Raw genomic sequence first — 19,176 nt, forward strand, 5'->3', positions numbered from 1 at the left:
CGGCGGCCCTTACGCTGCAGCATGTGCACACCACTCCGGGGAGCGCCAGAGCCAGTCCTCTGCAGATACTACTGAGGGAAAGACTTCCGGCACTGGTGCATGTGGTGAGCACACACACCTATTATGGAATGAACATGAGCAACACATCTCACAGAACCCCTTCCTCTAATTCTGCAAACTCCTTCCTGAGATGGGGTGCACACAGCATTGGAGATGCAGCATTGATTTATATAACATTATATTTTCTCTAATATTCTCCATCCTATTCCTTATGCATCCTAAAATCTTGTTTGCTTTTTTGACCACAACTGCACATTGAGCTGAAGTCTTCGTTGAGCTGTGTACACTGACACTCAGGTCCCTTTCCTACAGTTAATATAGAACCCTGTGAGGGTTCTGTGTAACTGAATTTTTTCCCCTGTAGTGTGCATAACTTCACATTGTGAACATTGAATTTCACTTGGCATCGTATTGCCCATTCACCTATCTGTGTTAGGTCTCTCTGAAGTTCCTGACAGTCCACTTTTCAAGAAGCTATTGACTCCTTAACTACCAATGTCACTTCTGGATTTTTTTCTGCATGCTCCCTCATCTATTCTTTGCTCTGCTTATGTGTAGGAACACATGTTCCAATAAATCTATTCCTCTACTCACACATTGTGCCCCCTTTCTCTGGAATTTAAAAAAATGCTGTATGTAGAGGCTCGTGGGTTGTGTAGTTATTATGAAAATAACCTCATAGCCTATGATGGACGAAGCTGTAAGCACGTTCTTTATAAGTTATTTTCAATAATTTATTACTTTGAGGAGGAAAATTGCATGTTTAGCATACAAGAGCTCAGGTGAATTTAAAAGTAATGCTAATGAGAGCTGTGGAGTTAATTCCCTGCTCATCATGTTGAGCATTTACCTCTGCATCTGCTTGTATATTATTTACTTAATAAAGAACCATTACTTTTATTAAATAAATGTGCATGCAGTGAGAAACAAAACACACTTGTGTATTCTTCCATGAAGAAATGGTCTGAATTTTTCACCTTCCACATTAGATGACTCAGGCCTTCCTACTTTTTCTACATTTGTTTCTTTTCCTAGTTGCCAAGACTACAAAAGTAAGGTTTTTTTTTTTTTTTTACCTTGCTAGTAATGTTGTCTGATTGCATTAGGTACCCAGAAATGAGTTTAAAAGAATATTGTCAAGTAAAACTAGCCTGAAATTCCAGCGTCCATAAAACTATTATGATCTGTGGGGAATATATCTTCTGCGTTCAAAATCCTGCTCTAATTCCTTTTTAAAATCTTCAGTTCTGCCAGATAAGCTACCATTTGTGCAAGTCTTGGGGAGTGGGGGACTGGAGGAGCTATACATGAACATGTCTTTGGGTGGATGAGTAAAATGAGCTTTCTCTCTCTCTCTCTCTCTCTCTCTCACCACACACAATTTTCTTCTCCTGCTGTATTGATTTGCTTGGTGCATTGGGAGACAGGGTAGTGAGAGTAGTGGGCTGAGAAAGGGGTTAGAAGAGTGGAGTGCTCAGAGAACTTGCTAATTGCAGCTTTGCTCCCATTATAGCTTGTGGGTCAGGAGAGGGGAGTAGAGAGAAGCTGCAAAGTGAAATTAAACAGTGTTTCAGAGATCTGGTTGCTTTCACTTTTCTGATTCTGCAGTTGGAGTGGAGGAGCAGCCTGTGTGTGGTAGGCAGATTCATTTAGCCAGATGCCCCTGACCTCAAGTGCACCCAGGATTTCAGCAAGGCACTACCAGGTGTTTCCCTAAAAGCCCCAGAGGGAAGAGCACTTCATTAAAGAGACTGCAGGCAGAAATAGTCTGGCAATCTACTTCTGCATGAGCTAGCATAGGCAAAATAACAGAATTTAAAGCTAGAACTGAATTTTGTAAGTCATCATGCAAAAAACTTTAGTTCTCTCAAAATCCTGTTGCAAATGAAATTTTGAGGACTCAAAAGCTATTTCAGAATCAATCTATGAAAACTGTTGTTTGAAATCTGGTGAAAAATGCTTCACCAATGTTGACCTTTCCTGGTAAATATGTGCATAATTTAATTAGTACTGTTGTGGCCTGTGTTTTATTAATATTATTTTTATTTATTATTTCTTTGTAAATCTTTTACCCCACTTTTGCTTGAAAGAATTTGTTTTAAGTCTACTAGTTAAAATGATGAATGAGACAAAATTACAAAACTATTGAGTCAGGAGTACTCTCTTGAATAGTCCATTCACAATGTGCTGTCTAGACTTGATGTAAACTACCTTGTGGGTGTTACCCCAGGAGCAAACACATTTGAAATACTGGTACATAGTCAATACTCTTATCTTTAGATACAAAGATGATATAGGCATACAAACAGGATAATCATATTTGATGGATTGTAACTTTTCCATTGATACCTTACATGACATACTTTGTACAAGATTTGTTGCAGTTATCTAACAGTAGCAGCATTAATTATATCAGTGGTTATATTTCCATCATACAGCTTCACAGCGGCGTCCAGCTGCCCAGGCTTCTCGCCCCGGCTCCCAGCCGGAAGCGGGATCCAGCTCTCCAGGAGAGTGGGAGACAGCTGGTCTCTAGCCCTCTGGCATTCTTCTCAGTTTCATGGCTCCTGCCTTGAAATAGACAAAACAGCCAATAGCCGACGTAAGGAACGCAGCGTCTACACAGACGCTATGTCGCCCTCACTAAACCAGCATAAGCCCCACACCTCTCACGGAGATGGAATTATGTTGGAGTAGTAGAGCACTTAAACTGGCGAGAGCAAGGCTGTAGTGTGGATACTGACATAATTAGGCAGCTTACATTGACCTAACTGTATGGTGTAGAGCAGGCCTGAGACTATATCAGCTCCAGCTCTACTTCTGCAATATGATCCGTATGGATGGCAGCCAAATCATAGAAACGTAGGGCTGGAAAGGACCTCGAAGTCATCAAGTCCAGCCCCCTGCCCTAAAGCAGGGCCAAGTAAACCTAGACCATCCCTGATGGGTACTTGACCAACCTGGTCTTAAAAACCTCCTGTTTTTAGGATTCCATGACTTCCCTTAGAGGCCAATTCCAGTGCTTAACTACCCTTATAGTTATAAAGTTTTTCATAACATCTAACCTAATCTCCCTTGCTGCAGGTTAAACCCATTACTGCTTGCCCTATCTTCAGTTGGGCATGGAGAACAATTGATCACTGTCCTTTTTATAACAGCATTTAACATATTTGAAGAATTTGCACAATCCAACTGTAGGCCCAAACAGTTTTGATTTGAGCTCATCTGCCTGGTACCCTGTAATTCCTGAAGCTGTTTTTATTCCTTATGAGAGACCATCAACTGTCCCAGATTCCAAGTCTCCTTTGCCAGCAAAGAGAATACAAGATTTCCTATGCTTCACTAATCTTATGTGCACTAATTCTTTCTCATCTAGAATCTTGTCACTAGATCTATCAGCAAGAAGAGAATAGCTTTTCTGTATGAATTTCTGAGACACTTCTCTAAGAAACTGGAATAATACCGTCTGTGATTCAGCCTTGACTTTTCCATGAATCCTGAGTATTTGCTGCACATACTGTAAGGCCATTTGCTTTTTTAAATGAATTTTATTGTATGTGAAAGGCACTGAACTGAAACAACTGGAGAATTAAGTCAGAACTTGTACAGTACAGCACAGCAAAGGCTGTGGGAATGCTTGATGCTCCATATGGTCCTGCAAATGTATGTCAACCTCGATGTGGAGAAAACACCTCCAGAGCTTGGTTGTCAGGCTGAGAAAAAATTCTCGAGGTTGGTTCTGTACAGTGTTTTGCTCCCTTAGCGGTTAGTATAATTTGATCCAAGATTAAGGCCATTTTTGCCTGCAAGTTGCAAACTGAAATCATATTGTTTAACAGCTGTGTAAGTGGTGTTCAAAAACAGTACAAAAAACCTTTGCGATCTCCTTATGTTGTATTTTACAGATAGTGATGCAATATTACTAATAGAAGCTTCTTGTGGATAAAATTATACCTTTACTGCTTACATACATTGCACTGCAGTAGAGTGATCAAGTAGACATAGGGAATCAGTTTTAAAGCTGACTTCCAAAAGGTGTACCTTTATCAAAAAGCTCTTCGTGCTTTTTGGAAATTGCACAAAATATTGCATATTTCTGGCATTATAACCATAAATATTTAGCTTTCCCTGAGCCCTAAAAAAGGGCATATTTCTTATCATCGTATTCTGTGTCATGTGACATACGTGAACTTAGCTCAGTATTACCTTCTACTGATTCAGGCTGATTAGTGGTTCGTTTTTGTTTAGCTGATTCATTTTATTAAACTCCCCAAACCCCACACATTTTTCAATTAAAAATCAACACGGTCTCTATGAGAGTAGTTTTTATATGAATGTGTTGAAAATACTATGTAAGACAAGGATTTATTTGCAAACTAAACTGGCCTTGGCAGCTGCAGCTATATTCACAATTGCAAAGCTGTAAGGAAGTGTCAGGAAGAGGCCATCGCCAGCCTAAAATACAATCAATTTGTGTTTGGCTCCAGTAGCAAGTAATCAAATTGTAGTTTATTTCACTAAAAAGCTTTCTCCAACATGGTTAGAACTTAAACTGTCTTTTCCTTTTCTAGCAAAAAAAATAACTGCCTTTGAACTTTGACTGCAGCTTATAGGTTTTAAACCTTACTCCCCATCTTCAAATCACCACAAATACTGTCCTGTCACAATAAGTTTGCAAGGCTGTAAAAGTCACTCTGCAGGCTGCTCTGGCTTGGCTGGAAAATTAAAATTGTTGCTTGCTTTACTATCAAAAATAATTGTCTTTGCATTACCTCCCTGTAGCAGAAAACCCCCAAACCAATCCCTCCCTCTTCCCGCTACCCAATTGTAATTTGGATCATATTTTATATTAAGGTTCTATTTATAAATTGTTAATAAATGATTAATAGATGTTTTAATAAAAGGTTAATTGAATGATACAGATTGCAATAGAGCCCCAAAAAGTCAATGTAGGTTGCTTATATCCATGGATAATAATCTATAACACCATTTTCTGCTGTGCTTATAATCCTCAATAACGCATATTGGTGGTGTCTGTAACATACTTATAACATCTTTTAGTAAACATTTATCAACTCTTTATCAATGAACTCTTAATATAAAACATTGGCTAATATTTGATTCGCGCACCAATAGTTATCAGTTTCCAACAGACACTCAGCTGTGCACTTCTACCTTGGTTCCACCCCTTCCTCCCAAGCCATTGCATGCATGGCTGAGATCAGCTAAGCATATCCCCTTCCTGGCTGCCAAAGCTCCTGTAGGCTCAGTTCTGCTTCTCTAGTCAGCTGTTTCTCTTCCCACTATAACTTGCTATTATTTTCATTTTGTAGCACGTAGGTGTCTTATTTATGGACCAGGACCCCAGAACCCAGAACAGAAAGATAGTCCTTGCCCCATAGAACTTACACTCTAAGACCAGAGAAATCAGATGGATAGAGACAGTCTGGAAACACTGAGACAATATTAATCAGCATGATAGGCAGTTGTCTCAGTACATCAGCAACCTAGCTGTTGTCAAGTTTTTTGTAGACTGATGCAACCCATTCTCTTTTGCTCTGCTCCCACTCAGCCCCTTTAGATACTTTTCCCTTTGACTGGCTGGTCAATGCTATCTTGTTTCATGTCATTAAGCCTGCCTCCGGGATCCTGTATCCTCTTTGTTAGGCAGGCAGGAAACCCAACACTTTTACTTGGTCAGATAGCAATTGTACTTGCCCCAGGCTTCTGGGCAATAAGATTTTTTCTCAGCCTGACAACCAAGCTCTGGAGGTGTTTTCTCCACATCGAGGTTGACATACATTTGCAGGACCATATGGAGCATCAAGCATTCCCACAGCCTTTACTGTGCTGTACTGTACAAGTTCTGACTTAATTCTCCAGTTGTTTCAGTTCAGTGCCTTTCACATACAATAAAATTCATTTAAAAAAGCAAATGGCCTTACAGTATGTGCAGCAAATACTCAGGATTCATGGAAAAGTTAAGGCTGCATCACAGACGGTATTATTCCAGTTTCCCCGCCTTCTGTCAATTTAATATGACCATACCATAACTTCTGTATTTTGCAAGATTTGCATGGAGATTTAACCCCACAACTCCCAGTGGAAATCAGTGTGAGAATGTTCAGATCTGTAAGTTCTTCTTCGCATGCTTACTTATGTTGATTCCATTCTAGTTTCAGGTGAGTGCGCGCCCATGTGCCCAGTCATCTGAGATTTTTACCTTAGCAGTATCCGTAGGATGGGCTGTAACACCCCCTTGAGTACTGGTACATTGGTATGTTAGGCGCTGGCAATCCTACACCCTCTCAGTTCCTTCTTACCACCTGTGACGGTTGGAGTGCTTTGTTTTGCATCGCAAGAGCATTAGCGGTTCTTACAGTCCATTGTTCTGTCTGGGGCTGTTAATAAACAAGAAAAAAATGGACCTTAATTCCTGTAAAATGCATATAGTTCATTGGAGCAGTCCTCAACTCTACTCAGGCCAGAGCCTTCCTCCTAAGGCTTGGTTACAAGCCATGGCAGACCTGATCTTGTCCATGCAAGCCCACCCTCTCACCAACGCTGACATTGCCTGCGATTGTTGGGCCACATGGCGGTCTGCATTTGAGTGGTCTGGCACGCGTGGCTCCACCTCAGGCCCCTGCAGGCATGGCTGGCGTCGGTCTATGTCCCCAACAGACACAGTATGAACCATATGGTCAGGATCCCGGACACGTACTGTCATCACTCAAATGGTGGCGGAATCCTGCATCGATGTTGGAGGGGGTTCCCTTTGAAGCTCTGTCCCCGTCGGTGACCCTTTCATCTATCAAGGTCCACTTGGCTGCTATTTCGGCCTTCCATCTGCTGCTCGATGGTAGGTCGGTTTTCACCCAGGACATGATTGCCAGGTTCCTCGAGGGACTCAAGCGCCTCTACCCGCATGTTAGAGACCCCGTTCCACCATGGGACCTGAATCTTGTGTTGTCATGGCTCACGGGACCCCCCTTCGAGCCTCTGGCTTCCTGCTCTCTCCTTCTCTTTTCCTGGAAGGTTGCGTTCCTAGTTGCGATAACATCCGCCTGCTGGGTCTCTGAGATTAGGGCGCTTACCTTGGAACTACCCTATATGGTCTTCCATCCGGCTTTCCTGCCCACAGAGGTCTCGCAATTTCATACGGGCCAGGACATTTACTTGCCTGTCTTTTTTCCAAAGCCACATTAGTCGGAGGAGGAGCATAGATTGCATTCCCTAGACATCAGGAAGGCACTAGCCTTCTACATTGAATAGACCATTCTGCAAGTCAACGCAATTGTTTGTTGCAGTGGCCAACAGGATGAAAGGTCGTCCGGTGTCCGCTGAAAGGATTTCTTCTTGGATCACTGCCTGCATTCGCTTCTGCTATGATCAGTAAAGGTGCCTCCTTTGGCGATTGTAACTGCCCATTCAACCAGGGCACAAGCCTCTTCGGCAGCTTTCCTACCCAGGTGCCTATACAGGGCAGCTGTAGGGCAGCCACCTGGTCATCCATCCACACATTTACGTCCCTTTACACACTTACCCAGCAGGCCTGGGAGAATGCTGGCTTCGGTAGAGCAGTACTGTAAGCCGCTAGACTGTGAACTCCAAGCCCAATTCCAAGGATACTGCTTGTGAGTCACCTAGAATGAAATTGACATTTGCAAGCACTCGAAGAAGAAAAAACAGTTACAAAAAGGTAGGTAACTGTTGTTCTTCAAGATGTGTTGCTCATGTCCATTCCATTACCCGCCCTCCTCTCTCGGAGTTGCGGGCAAGAAGGAACTGAGAAGGCATAGAGTTGGCAGCGCCTAATATACACATGAGCATGGCACTCAAGGGGGCGCTATAGCTGACCTTACAGATATTGCTAAGGTAAAAATCTCAGACGACTGTATACGTGGGTTTGTATACACCTAGAAATAGAATGGAATAAAGACGAGCCAACATCTTGAAGAACAACAGTTACAAAAAGGTAGATAACCGTTTTTTTAATGTTTAGGTTTTGGTTTGGTTTTAAAAATATATTTAACTATTTCTTCACACAACACACAGTCAACCTGTGGAATTCTTTGCCAGAAGATGTTGTGAAGGCCAAGACTGTAGCAGGGTTCAAAGAAGAACTAGATAAATTCATGGAGGATAGGTCCATTAATGGCGTCTGTTTGCCAGAAGCTGGGAATGGGCAACAGGGGATGGATCATTTGATGATTAGCGGTTCTGCTCATTTCCTCTGAAGCACCTGGCATTGGCCACTGTTAGAAGACAGGATACTGGGCTAGATGAACCTTTGCTCCCACCCAGTATGGTCGATCTTACGTAGAAGAAAAGGAAAAATATACCGTTACCTTTTGGCCAAGTGGTGCCAGATTTTCAGGACCATGTAGACCAGTCACCTGTTTGGTGACAGAGTCAGGGTGCTTTCTTTGTGTAATCTGTTTGTTTTCTGAAACAGCAATGGTAACAAACAGCAAACTCCCTTTAGCAGAAACCTCAGGCCTTGCACCGAGGTCCTGTCCAAGAAACGACCATGTTGCCTTTGTCTTTTACAAGGACTGACAGACTCACAAGCCAAAACTGTCTGCCACAGCTTCTGTTGACTCTCATCTCATGATTCCACATCCACACAGAGAAGCAGCTCTTAGCCCTGCTATAGCTGTGTGGCTGGTTATCAGACTCTGGTCATTATTAGCTTCATTAGTGACCTTGTTGATATATACCTGATTTATACCCACCCCTTTCTACAGAGTTCCTCCTACATCAAGAGCCCTTAATAGTGGGACATTATAACACCAGCTGTAATCCACTGGAGTTTGTGATAACTGGCAAATGCTATCTATACACACACAGTTTTTGAGGAGATGCACAAGTCACATCTGTGTTTGTATTTTTTATACCCAATATGTCTATAATAGGTAGAGCTGTTAATGCCATCTATACTTAAAGTTGTCTGACACTACCCATTAGAAGATCTTGATTTCAGATTCTTATAATTTTGTGAAAACTTAACGTCTTGGGCTTTAATTTACCGTGCTAGGTGTCTGCCTCAGGATGACTCTTTTAAATAAATAAATAAATAAATGCTTCACCCAAGGGATTCAGAAATTTCAGAAATGAGATGGGGGGAAATACATTCTTTGCCCATATTAAAAACAAACAAGACCCATATGCTCATATACTTATTAGTTTGGCAGCTAAATTTTCTGAAGATTCCATTTGTACTGATCGTGCTTCATCTCTGCAATTACTGCTCCTGATTTCAGCTGCCTTCCTTATTACACAGCCCTGATTTGTCCCCAGAGGACCATCCGCTCTGTGCACTGAATGAGGCAATGGTCCTGTGGAAAAAATAGCATGGTGTCATGTAATTAAAACTGTAGGATAACACACATGCACAAGGGAGCCAAATTAAGTCTGCACACATAACTTTAAATCTAACATTTACTAATTTAGGAGTGCTTGACTTTACAACTTTAACATTCTTTTAACCTATTTTTGTGTGTATAATATATAGACATATATAGAAAATGCAAAAGATTTCTTGAGAGGTTGGCTTCAAGTTCTGTAGCATCCCAGTTCTGTTATGTCTACAGCATGTATATGTGTTTTGTTGAACTAACTGTATCGTCTAAAGGTATTTAATATAAATAAAATGGGCTATGATGCAATAAAAGCATCAAAAGTGTTGCATTATAGTACTTCAGATTTGATATTGGCCTTGTGACTAGCCTCTTGTTGTTTAATCTGCCTGACATTGAGTGTATTTGCTTTATATGGGTATTTAAGTATAGCATCCATTCTACATGATTCATCCTCCTGTGTGACTCAATCATTTCCCCTTGCTTTTCTACCCGTCTTTTACCCTATAAAGCCACATTGTTCCTCCTATAGCGTGAGAGACGTATGCTCTTCATTGTTTTAATTACCGTTAGATAATACTGAAAAAATTCCATGTTTTCTCCAGTAAGGCGACCCAGATGACTTGGTTTATCTGAGATGTCAAAAACAGGGTAGAGTTTCCGGAGTGAATTTAGATCAGGAAGTGTATAGTCTAAATTATACACCCCTCTGCCCCATTAAAGTCTGCTGTGGCTCATTCCGCTGATAGCACGTTGATGTTATGAAGGGCACATCCTCCTCTTTTGTCCCTTCTTCCCTGCAATTAGAGCTCCGTGGGCAACAAAAAATGACTTGGTTTGGCATTTTGTTAAAAAACTGAAACTTGGACCTTGGCATTGAAAGCTTCACAAAGGTTTGTAAAGCTTTTGAGCATGCCAGAACTACTATCTTGTTTTGCATCAAACATCTGCACAGTTTAAAAAAATAGAATCAGGAGAAATTCTGTGGTTTCAACTGAGTTACAGATTCATTAGGACCTAATATTTCTGGAACTTGGTGGTATGTTTTTATATGGAGACCACATACAAAATATGCACAACTCCTTATGAAGTGGAACAGCTGAATTTACAGCAGATGCATCTAGAATTCAAGTTTATCTTTGAAGGAGATGTATCCATAGCTCCCACTTCCATGCCAAAAGTATTCCTCTTACAAATCATCTTTTTAATTAAAAAAGATGCATTTCTTAACAATTTCTCTGAATTTAAAGCTCTTCAAAGTGAGAGACTAGAACCAATACTAGAGTAAACATGTCCCACACAGGACCCCACGTCACACATTTCTGTTAGTTAGCATCCTGTGTTATCATTTCTAGAAAATTTTATTATAAACTGTTTTTTAAAAGTAGACAAAGTTTCTGTAAAATCCAGAAATAGCAAGATGTTAATATTCCTAGTTTGCTTGCCACTTGAATAACATAATTTAGACCCCATGCTCATCTTTGTTATGGCGTAGTCCTAAAGAGCTAAAAGGAAATTGGTCGTGCAGCAAAAAAAAAATTCTGTACCTTTTGTTCATAGGGCCATAGTTTGGATTATGTTTTGGTGGGATGATTTTATTAACAGTCTCACATGTATCAGCTGACTAATGTGAAAACACTCAGTCTTATTGCAGTGTCCGCATTTCTGCTACTTGAAAATCATTAGTCGCATGAAGTAGAATGTATGCAGGGAAAAGTGACACAATATGATTCTATCTGGCAAAGTTTAAGTTGATTGAATCTTAAGATGAACTTTTGTAATGATGTGTCATCATTGTCATTATTTATTTGAATATTTATGATTCTACAATAAAAAGAACACCCATGGGCATCCTTGATTATTTTTTAAAAAGTATATACATATGGCTTTGTCATATAGCCCCATCTGTGTACAGCAAGGTCATGAACAGATGTCATATAGGAATGTGTAGGCTCCCACTGAAGACTTGGCATGACTCTTGGTCCTATTTTCGGTCAGTTTTTTGCATCTGTCTTTTTTGAAGTATATACAACCTTTATGCATAGTTGCTCTCCGTTCAGGTCTGTCCTTGGCTGTATCTTCGAAGTTATCCATATTTATGCCACAAGAGTTGACATTCAACTTAATGGTATTTTTGAAGTGTTTACAATGATCACCCTTCCTGCTCTTTCTGAGTTTCAGCTCACCATAGAGGACTTTTGGGGGAGTCTGTCATCACCCATTATGATAACATGACCTGTCTGTGACACTCTACCTCAGAATAGCACCCTGGAACCCCCATATTCACCACTGTCATGTAATTATGATATGTTTTGTACAAAGTATGCCTTGTGAGGTATTAAGTCTTGATCCATTGGATTGTGTGTACTATCCTCGTATGTGAAGTTATGAAGTTTTGTTGTGTTACTGAAATATGTTGTGAGGCTGGGAACACCCAAAACCAGCCTTTCAGGTACAACAATGGCGTAGCCAGATGCTCTGATGGCCAATTAAAGAGAATCCACCCTCCCAATGGCCGTCCTAGAAGACTTCTCAGAGAGAACCTGTAGGCAATGGGGACTGTCTGATTCCCAAGTCAAAAGCTATAAAAGAGGGGAAGTGATATAATCACTTGTCCTCTCCCCCTCCGCCCTTCAACACTTGGAAGAAACGTCTGGAGAACAAAGACCTTGAACTGGCCGAGGGTGGTCCTGGGCTGAAAGGCAGTTCCAGCCTGTGTATTAAAGATCTGGCTGTATCATCTGTCAGGGTGAGACACTGCTTGATTCAAATCCTATTTCGTTTGTAGAACTCAGACTGCGAATTTACTTTTATTTCTTAAGTAACCAACTTTTGATCTCTACGCTTGCTACTTATCACTTAAAACCTATCTTTCTGTAGTTAATAAATCTGTTTTATATTTTATATAAAACTGTGTGTTTTGGTTGAAGGGCTTGGGAAATCTCAGCTCAGTTTACCAAGCCTAGTATGTGCCTTCTCCACATTGAGGGAGGGACAGACTGGGTAATGAACTTACACTAGCCAGTCGTCTGACCAGTGCAAGACAGTACAGCTCTCGGGTGCAAAGCTGGGGAGTTGGGGGGAATTGGCTGGAGCCTCTCTATTGATGGTTCATGAGTGGCTGAGAGATCATTCATGTAACTCAGTTGGGTGTGTCCCTGCCTGTGGATGTCTGTGTAAGTGCAGTGCCTGTCAGCGTTTGTGGCTTGACACAGCATCACAGCGTGAGAGGGATATACCCCAGGGTGGTGGGACAGAGGACTTAGTGGTCCCACTGTCCAGGGCACCATGGGGACCCCGTCATACTGTCCATATAAGCTGAGCTTCAGTAAATGACTGCCTCAGTACTTATTGTTTAGCTCTTGCAAGGATGTGAATTTTTGACACTTTGTCTTGCCAGCAAACCTTCAGTAAAGACAGTGCATGTGAAATTTTTCAAGTTGCTTGATGTTTCTGTGGTAAACTCTCCAAGTTTCACACCCATATCACTGCTGCATTGTACAGGATCAGTTTTGCTAAGACTGATGGTATGCTGGTTGAGTATCTTGTGCCAAAGTTTTCTGAAAGCCTAGCTTTCTGTTTGACATTTCTTGATACAGGGAACTATAACGTTAGATGATACTGCCAAGCCATTCTATAGTTTTGTACCATCAATGGTGATATTTGGAGCAGTGGTAGTGGCTGCTTGGAAGAGTTCATTTTTTCCCCAGGCTGATGGGGAGTGCAAACTGTTTAGATATGGGGGATGGTTTAGCAAGACCACCATCTGAGAGTACTTGATCAGTTGTGTCTTTGTGGAATTGACATAGGATATTAGCATATTTGGTGGGTCAGTCAAATATCTCTAGAATTTTCCAGAGACCATTTGTGCTGACAGTGTTGAATGCTTTTTTTAGATTAATGAAGACAGCCTTTGTTTCGTTCAATGCAATTTTACTGAATCGGTCTCTCTCTCAAAAAAAAAAGTGTGGTGCTTGGACCTGATCTAAATTTACATTGGGTCTCTGATAGAAGTTTCTCTGATACTGTTTCAACAAGCCAATGCAGCAAAGTACAAGCAAGGATCTTACCACCCTGTTGACAGAAGAATGGCGCACGCTATCTTTACAGAGCATGGTGTACATGCTGATGAGTTCTTTCGCTTCTGAGTCTGATGCATCAGTTACAGTCCCATCCACAGGTAGGGCACACCCATGCACTGCAATGCTCTGAGTCCGAGCAGCAGATTCTTTCCTCCTCTGATGCTGGTCATGACAAAGCATGATCCAGTCCGCCTCACAATGCCTTGCTCCATCTACAAGCTGACTCCGCCAACCAGTGCTGTGTTCTGCACTCCTTTCCCAATCATCCACAGAGGTTCCAAAGGATACTAAATCATCTTTGCAAGCATCCTGAAATCTGCGCAGCGGTCTGCCTCTCTTTCTAGACTCTTTGCGAACTTCAGAGTATAGCACAATCTTCAGGATCCTGTAATCTGGCATTTGCTTGACGTGTCCAAGCCACCTGAGTCTTTTCTTACTGCATCAACATTCCTATGAATGACGTACCAGCACGATTTAACACTTCCACATTTATCACCCTGTCTTGCTATCTTATTAGAAGAATTTTTCACAAGCATCTGATATGAAAACTGTTTAGTCTTTTGGTATGTTTGGCATAAGTCATCCATGTTTCTGAGCTACGTAGAAGAGTGCATAAGACGCATGTCTCATAAATATAGATTTTTACTTTAGTTGACAATTTGTTACTGTTCCAGGTTCTGTCTTGGAAAAGACCAAAGTTCCTGGCTACTTTGCCAATTCTACTAGTGAGCTCAACGTCAAGATCTACTTTGCTGGTAACAGTAAAGCCAAGGAGGAGCCTCGATAGCAGGGAAGCCCTGATAGTAGAGCCCTGATAGCAGGGTAGATAACCTGATAGTTGCCACAATCAGATTTATTGCCTTTATTTTTGTATAGTATAATTATGATTGCATCTTTTGAAATCCTGAGGAATTTTCTCAGTTTCCCAAATATCCTTAATAATTTCATATAGATAGTTGACAGTTTGGAGACCTTCAAGTTTAATTATTTCAACTGCTGGTCTGTCTTTCCCTGGTGATTTACCTGTCTTCATTTGTTCACAGCTTTTTTGCACTTCTTCAGCGGGAGGTAGCTTCACAATTTCTTCATGTATGGGGTGCTGTGTTAGTTCCTCTGGCAACTATGAGTTGACAGTAGAGGGAAGGTTGAGTAACTCAGTAAAGTGGCACACATCTTTTGGAGTTGTCTGTCTTGTCCTTGATTAAGGTAGATCCATCTGAACTCTTTAGTGGAGCTGGACCTGATTTCAATGGGCCATAAATGGCCTTCAGCGAGTTAAAACAACTTTGTGTTGTTACTATTGGCATAATGCTGTATTTCTTCGGCTTTCTTTTCCCACCAGTTATCCTGTAGAACACAAAGCCGTTTTTGAGCCTTGGCTTGCAGGTACTTGAATTTATCTTTGTTTTGATGTTGATTCTTTATCGTTTTGCCAAGCCATAAATGCATCATTTTTTTTCCTTGAGGATCTTTTTGATTTCATCATAATTTTCATCAAAACAATCCTGGTGCCATCTTTGATTTTTGCCTAGAGTTTCTTCTGTTGCTTGGAGGGTGGCTGATTTCAGTATATACCTCTTTTTGAGAGTGTTTTTTGGGTGATGTAATGCTATCAATTTTTTTCCTCTGTTTTCCCTCAGTTTTTCTTGATGAAATGGACATTTCAAGTTTGCTATGTTCAATTTTAGTTTGATCTGTTCGGCACTGACATTGAGTGGAATACCACATGTAAAATGAAAATGGCTCTGGTCATCCTGTGATCAGTCCAACAGTTTGCTAATCTTGATGTCCCTAATGTCTCTTTGCTGTATAATGACGTAGTCAATCAGGTGCTAGTGCTTTGATCTCAGATGCATCCATGAAGTTTTATATTTGTCGGCTTGCCTAAAGATTGTGTTGATAATAACGAGCTCATGTTCAGCACACTTCTTGAGTAGGAGGAGACAGTTGCTGATACCATAATTCTTTATTAGACCAGTTGAAGTCCGCACTGTCTTTTCCAGCTCTGGAAGTAAAGTCTCCCTAAGGTATGAGTTTGTCTTCACTGGGTGTAGATTTGATTGTCATCCAAATCAGAATAGAACTATTCTTTTAGTTCTTCCGTACTCTTCATGGTTGGAACATAAGCATCGATAAGAATCACAAAGCTTGAATTTCTAAGGGAATTCATAGAGTCATTAGGTGTTCATTTTTGCCCCTAGATAAGTCTTTCACTGATTTCAGGAAACTGTTTTTAATGGCAAAACTAATGCCATAAATTCTGTTTTCCTCTGTTGTTTTCCCTTTCCAAAAGAAGGTATAGCCACCTCCTAATTCCTTTTTGTAACCTTCATCTGCAAATCTGGTTTTGCTGAAGGTAGCTACATTGATGCGGTATCTAGCAAGTTACCTTACAATCAGTGCTGTACATCTTTCAGGTCTTGATGTATTATCTCTGTCCGTTAGTTTCTATATGTTTCATGTCACCACAGTGAGAGCTCTTATTTTTCTTATAGAACAACCTCTTTTTGGATGATCTACCAGTTGTGGTGAACTGGCCAGAGTAGAGTAAACTTTAAATAAACTGACCCACAAAAGTATTGTGCCTGATGTTCACTAAACCCCGATAGACAATTTACTGTACTACTTGAGGGGAGATATTTAAATTATGGAACATATCTAACTTTATTCTACAGTTTGGCCTCCACTTGCTGTAGGGGTGTAGCCTCAATTTGACTTCTACCGAACCTAGAGGTGAGATGTGAAGAGGAAGTTCCTAAAGTCACGGTTGTGGCCCTTCATTGTTGACACAGTTTCACTGGGAGTTCTGTCCTTTTGCTCCTAAACAGCTCTAATTAATCTCATCCCTAGAGAGAGCCAAAGCCAGACTGGCTTTTACTTTGAAACATACACTTAAAAGGGATTTAGCATTCTCATATGGAATTTGCCTCTCTACTTCCTTCCTGCAAAATTCAGGCTGTATTGATGTAGTTTGCATTGCCCCTTATACTGTTGGGTTTTATGTTTCCTTTCTATAGGCGAAATGAGGAATGATTTATACATCACTATAGAAAGAGGAGAATTTGAAAAAGGAGGAAAAAGTGTGGCCAGAAACGTGGAAGTGATGATGCACATTGTGGACAGTGGTGGCCAAGTTTTAAAGGTACTACTTTGACACTAAATGTGAAGAACAATAATAGAGAGAGTGAAGGCTTGTGTTTAGTGTTGATGCTGAGCAATTATTGTAAATTTAAACTAACAATGTTTTTTTCTCAAAATCCTTTTTTATTTCCTGACAGATATTATGATTTGTCATATTAACCTTTACCTGAATGTCCTATTAACAGACCATATTGCTAAACTGCATATTAGCAAAAGATATGTAATAACTGGCCTTAGAGCAAATATTTTCACTTGTACTGTGAGATATAAATTAAATTCGGAATTCTCTCTCCTTAGAATAAGCTACTTGCTATCCCAACTACTGTAGTTTAGTCAATCAGTGATAGCTAATATGTTTTTGCAAACTACTTACACTGTCTTCCATTTTTGTGTATATTTTTGTTGTTTGTTTGGTCATAGGTTTTCTGGATATTTTTGTGGTAGCTAACTTTTAATGTTGCAATACTTTAATATTGAGGAAGGTTTTTAAAAATAAAAATGAAAACCTCTAATAAATATGTTCACATTCAAATATATCCCTCAGTTATTTGATGTTAAGAGAAAAGGCAACAAAGATTAGCAAATGAAGTTATTTTAATTAATTCATAATTATTACAATGTGGAAATTAACCCGTTAATTTAAGAGAATAGTTAATGCACTTAATTATATTGAAAATAGACTTGCCTATTTAAATAAATGGGCTATTCCCAGACCCACCCACTTATTTCTACACTCTCTTTAAGGCACAATTGATTTTACACTCCAAAGTGCAAATACAGGAAAGTATCCCTCTTCAGGAAAGTATTTAAGTGGATATTTAAAGTGCATGCTTAATTCCCATTTCAGTCAATAGGCCTTCTGCACATGCTTATAATGAAGCATGTGTTTAAATACTTTCCTGAATTTGTAGCATAGGCACAGATCTAGCAGAGCACCATGTGCTTATATTTTAAGCATATGACTATTTCAGTTAAGTGGAAATGCTTATATGCTTAAAGTTGAGCTTTTGCCTAAGTTCTTTACTCGAATGGAACCTTAAGTACCACCTGTCTAAAACATTCATATGTACACAAGTGTCCTTGACTTCCCAATATTTTCACTTACAATTCCAGGTACATTTCTTTGAAAATTACCTTTTTTTGTGATGAATACAAAATGCAGTCTGATAGTGTCTTTATTGCTCCCAGTAGGACTTGGATTAAGACACAAGGCAGAGATGGCAATGCCTCAGCCTGCAGCTTTTATTGAGCACTTCCATTATCAATCAAGACTCCCAATCGTTATCCGTCCTGTTTTGTCCTGTTCCATTTAAATCGTAGCCTGTCAGTTCTACATGTGTTGAGTCACTTTAATGTTTGACCAAACAGACCAAAGTCCTGAGAGGAGAACGGGAGGCCACACATGGAATGTGATAAATCTCTGTACAGTATTAAATCTGGCTCCCATTTACACACTCATACCACATCAGTGCATATCCTCCCACCCACTTCCACCTATAGTCAGATTTATTGTGAGGTGTGACCCTGCTAATGCACCAAATCAGAATGGACTCTTGCCAGTTGTAAAGTTGGGACAAAACGAATAAAGCTAAACCTCACCCTCATGTAATAATACTAGGTGAAGCTCAGACATTTGCAGAGCCCTCAGCTATGGTACCTGCTAGCTGCTCTAGAGGAAATCCAAAATCACCATTATCTTGTCACACAAGAATGGGGCAAATATTCCTTCCCTTCTCCAGATTTGAAGGCCAGCTCTTGCCCTTAGCATGCTAGCAAGCACCACTTATGTCCTACATGTAATGATAGATAACCCGAAACTTCAAAGTGAAGAAACTTCCAAAACAAATGGCCCATATTACGTATAAAAAAGTCATAGGGTCATGGGTGCAAAGGATGAAGAGTGTGTTCCAGCTTACTGATGGTAATTTATATTACCTATAGGAAGTGGGCAGACAGCCCAGAGACTGAAACAATACAAATCAGCCTGCCCACCTGCTACCCTACAGAGAGGAATCCATAGACCACAAGGCAATCTAAATTGTGTGCTTAACCACCTTCAGAGAATACACAATTGCATTCCCCACGCATGCGGGGGCACACTATTACAAGAGAGAACAAGTTTATTTTAGATTATCCCAAAGATCTTGGAGCCTGGAGAACACCAATTTGAGGGCTGATCTCACATCACTTTATAGTTAATCCATCTTTAAACCTTTAACCCAGTTGTTTTCGTTGTTTTCTTCATTAGGATTTTATCTCCTTTGGCTCTGGAGAGCCGCCAGCTAGCAAGTTCCATTCCTTTGTGCTTTATCACAACAACAGTCCCAGATGGGCTGAGCTGCTGAAACTTCCTATTCCTGTGGATAAATTCAGGGGAGCACACATCCGCTTTGAATTTCGGCATTGTTCTAGTAAGCGTTGTTCATGATTTATTGCAGTGCTTTGTGTTACAGTTGCATTAAGCGTATTGAATTTCATAACATCTAAACAGCAGGTAAATATTCTTTACCTATAAAGTTTCATGATGGAGCTTT

The 19,176-nt window shown here is 40.4% G+C and overlaps 1 protein-coding gene across 1 annotated transcript in view; it reads left to right on the forward strand.

Moving 5' to 3' along the window:
• DOCK4 (dedicator of cytokinesis 4) overlaps positions 1-19,176 on the forward strand; it is a 306,106-nt gene that overhangs the window by 147,857 nt on the left and 139,073 nt on the right. Inside the window, exons 14-15 of the mRNA XM_065401620.1 lie at positions 16,519-16,643; positions 18,891-19,053. Of these exons, the coding sequence (XP_065257692.1) occupies positions 16,519-16,643; positions 18,891-19,053 (288 nt within the window). The remainder of the gene's footprint in view (positions 1-16,518; positions 16,644-18,890; positions 19,054-19,176) is intronic.

Source organism: Emys orbicularis, chromosome 1 (genome assembly GCF_028017835.1).
Source record: "Emys orbicularis isolate rEmyOrb1 chromosome 1, rEmyOrb1.hap1, whole genome shotgun sequence".
Classification (NCBI taxonomy): domain Eukaryota; kingdom Metazoa; phylum Chordata; order Testudines; family Emydidae; genus Emys; species Emys orbicularis.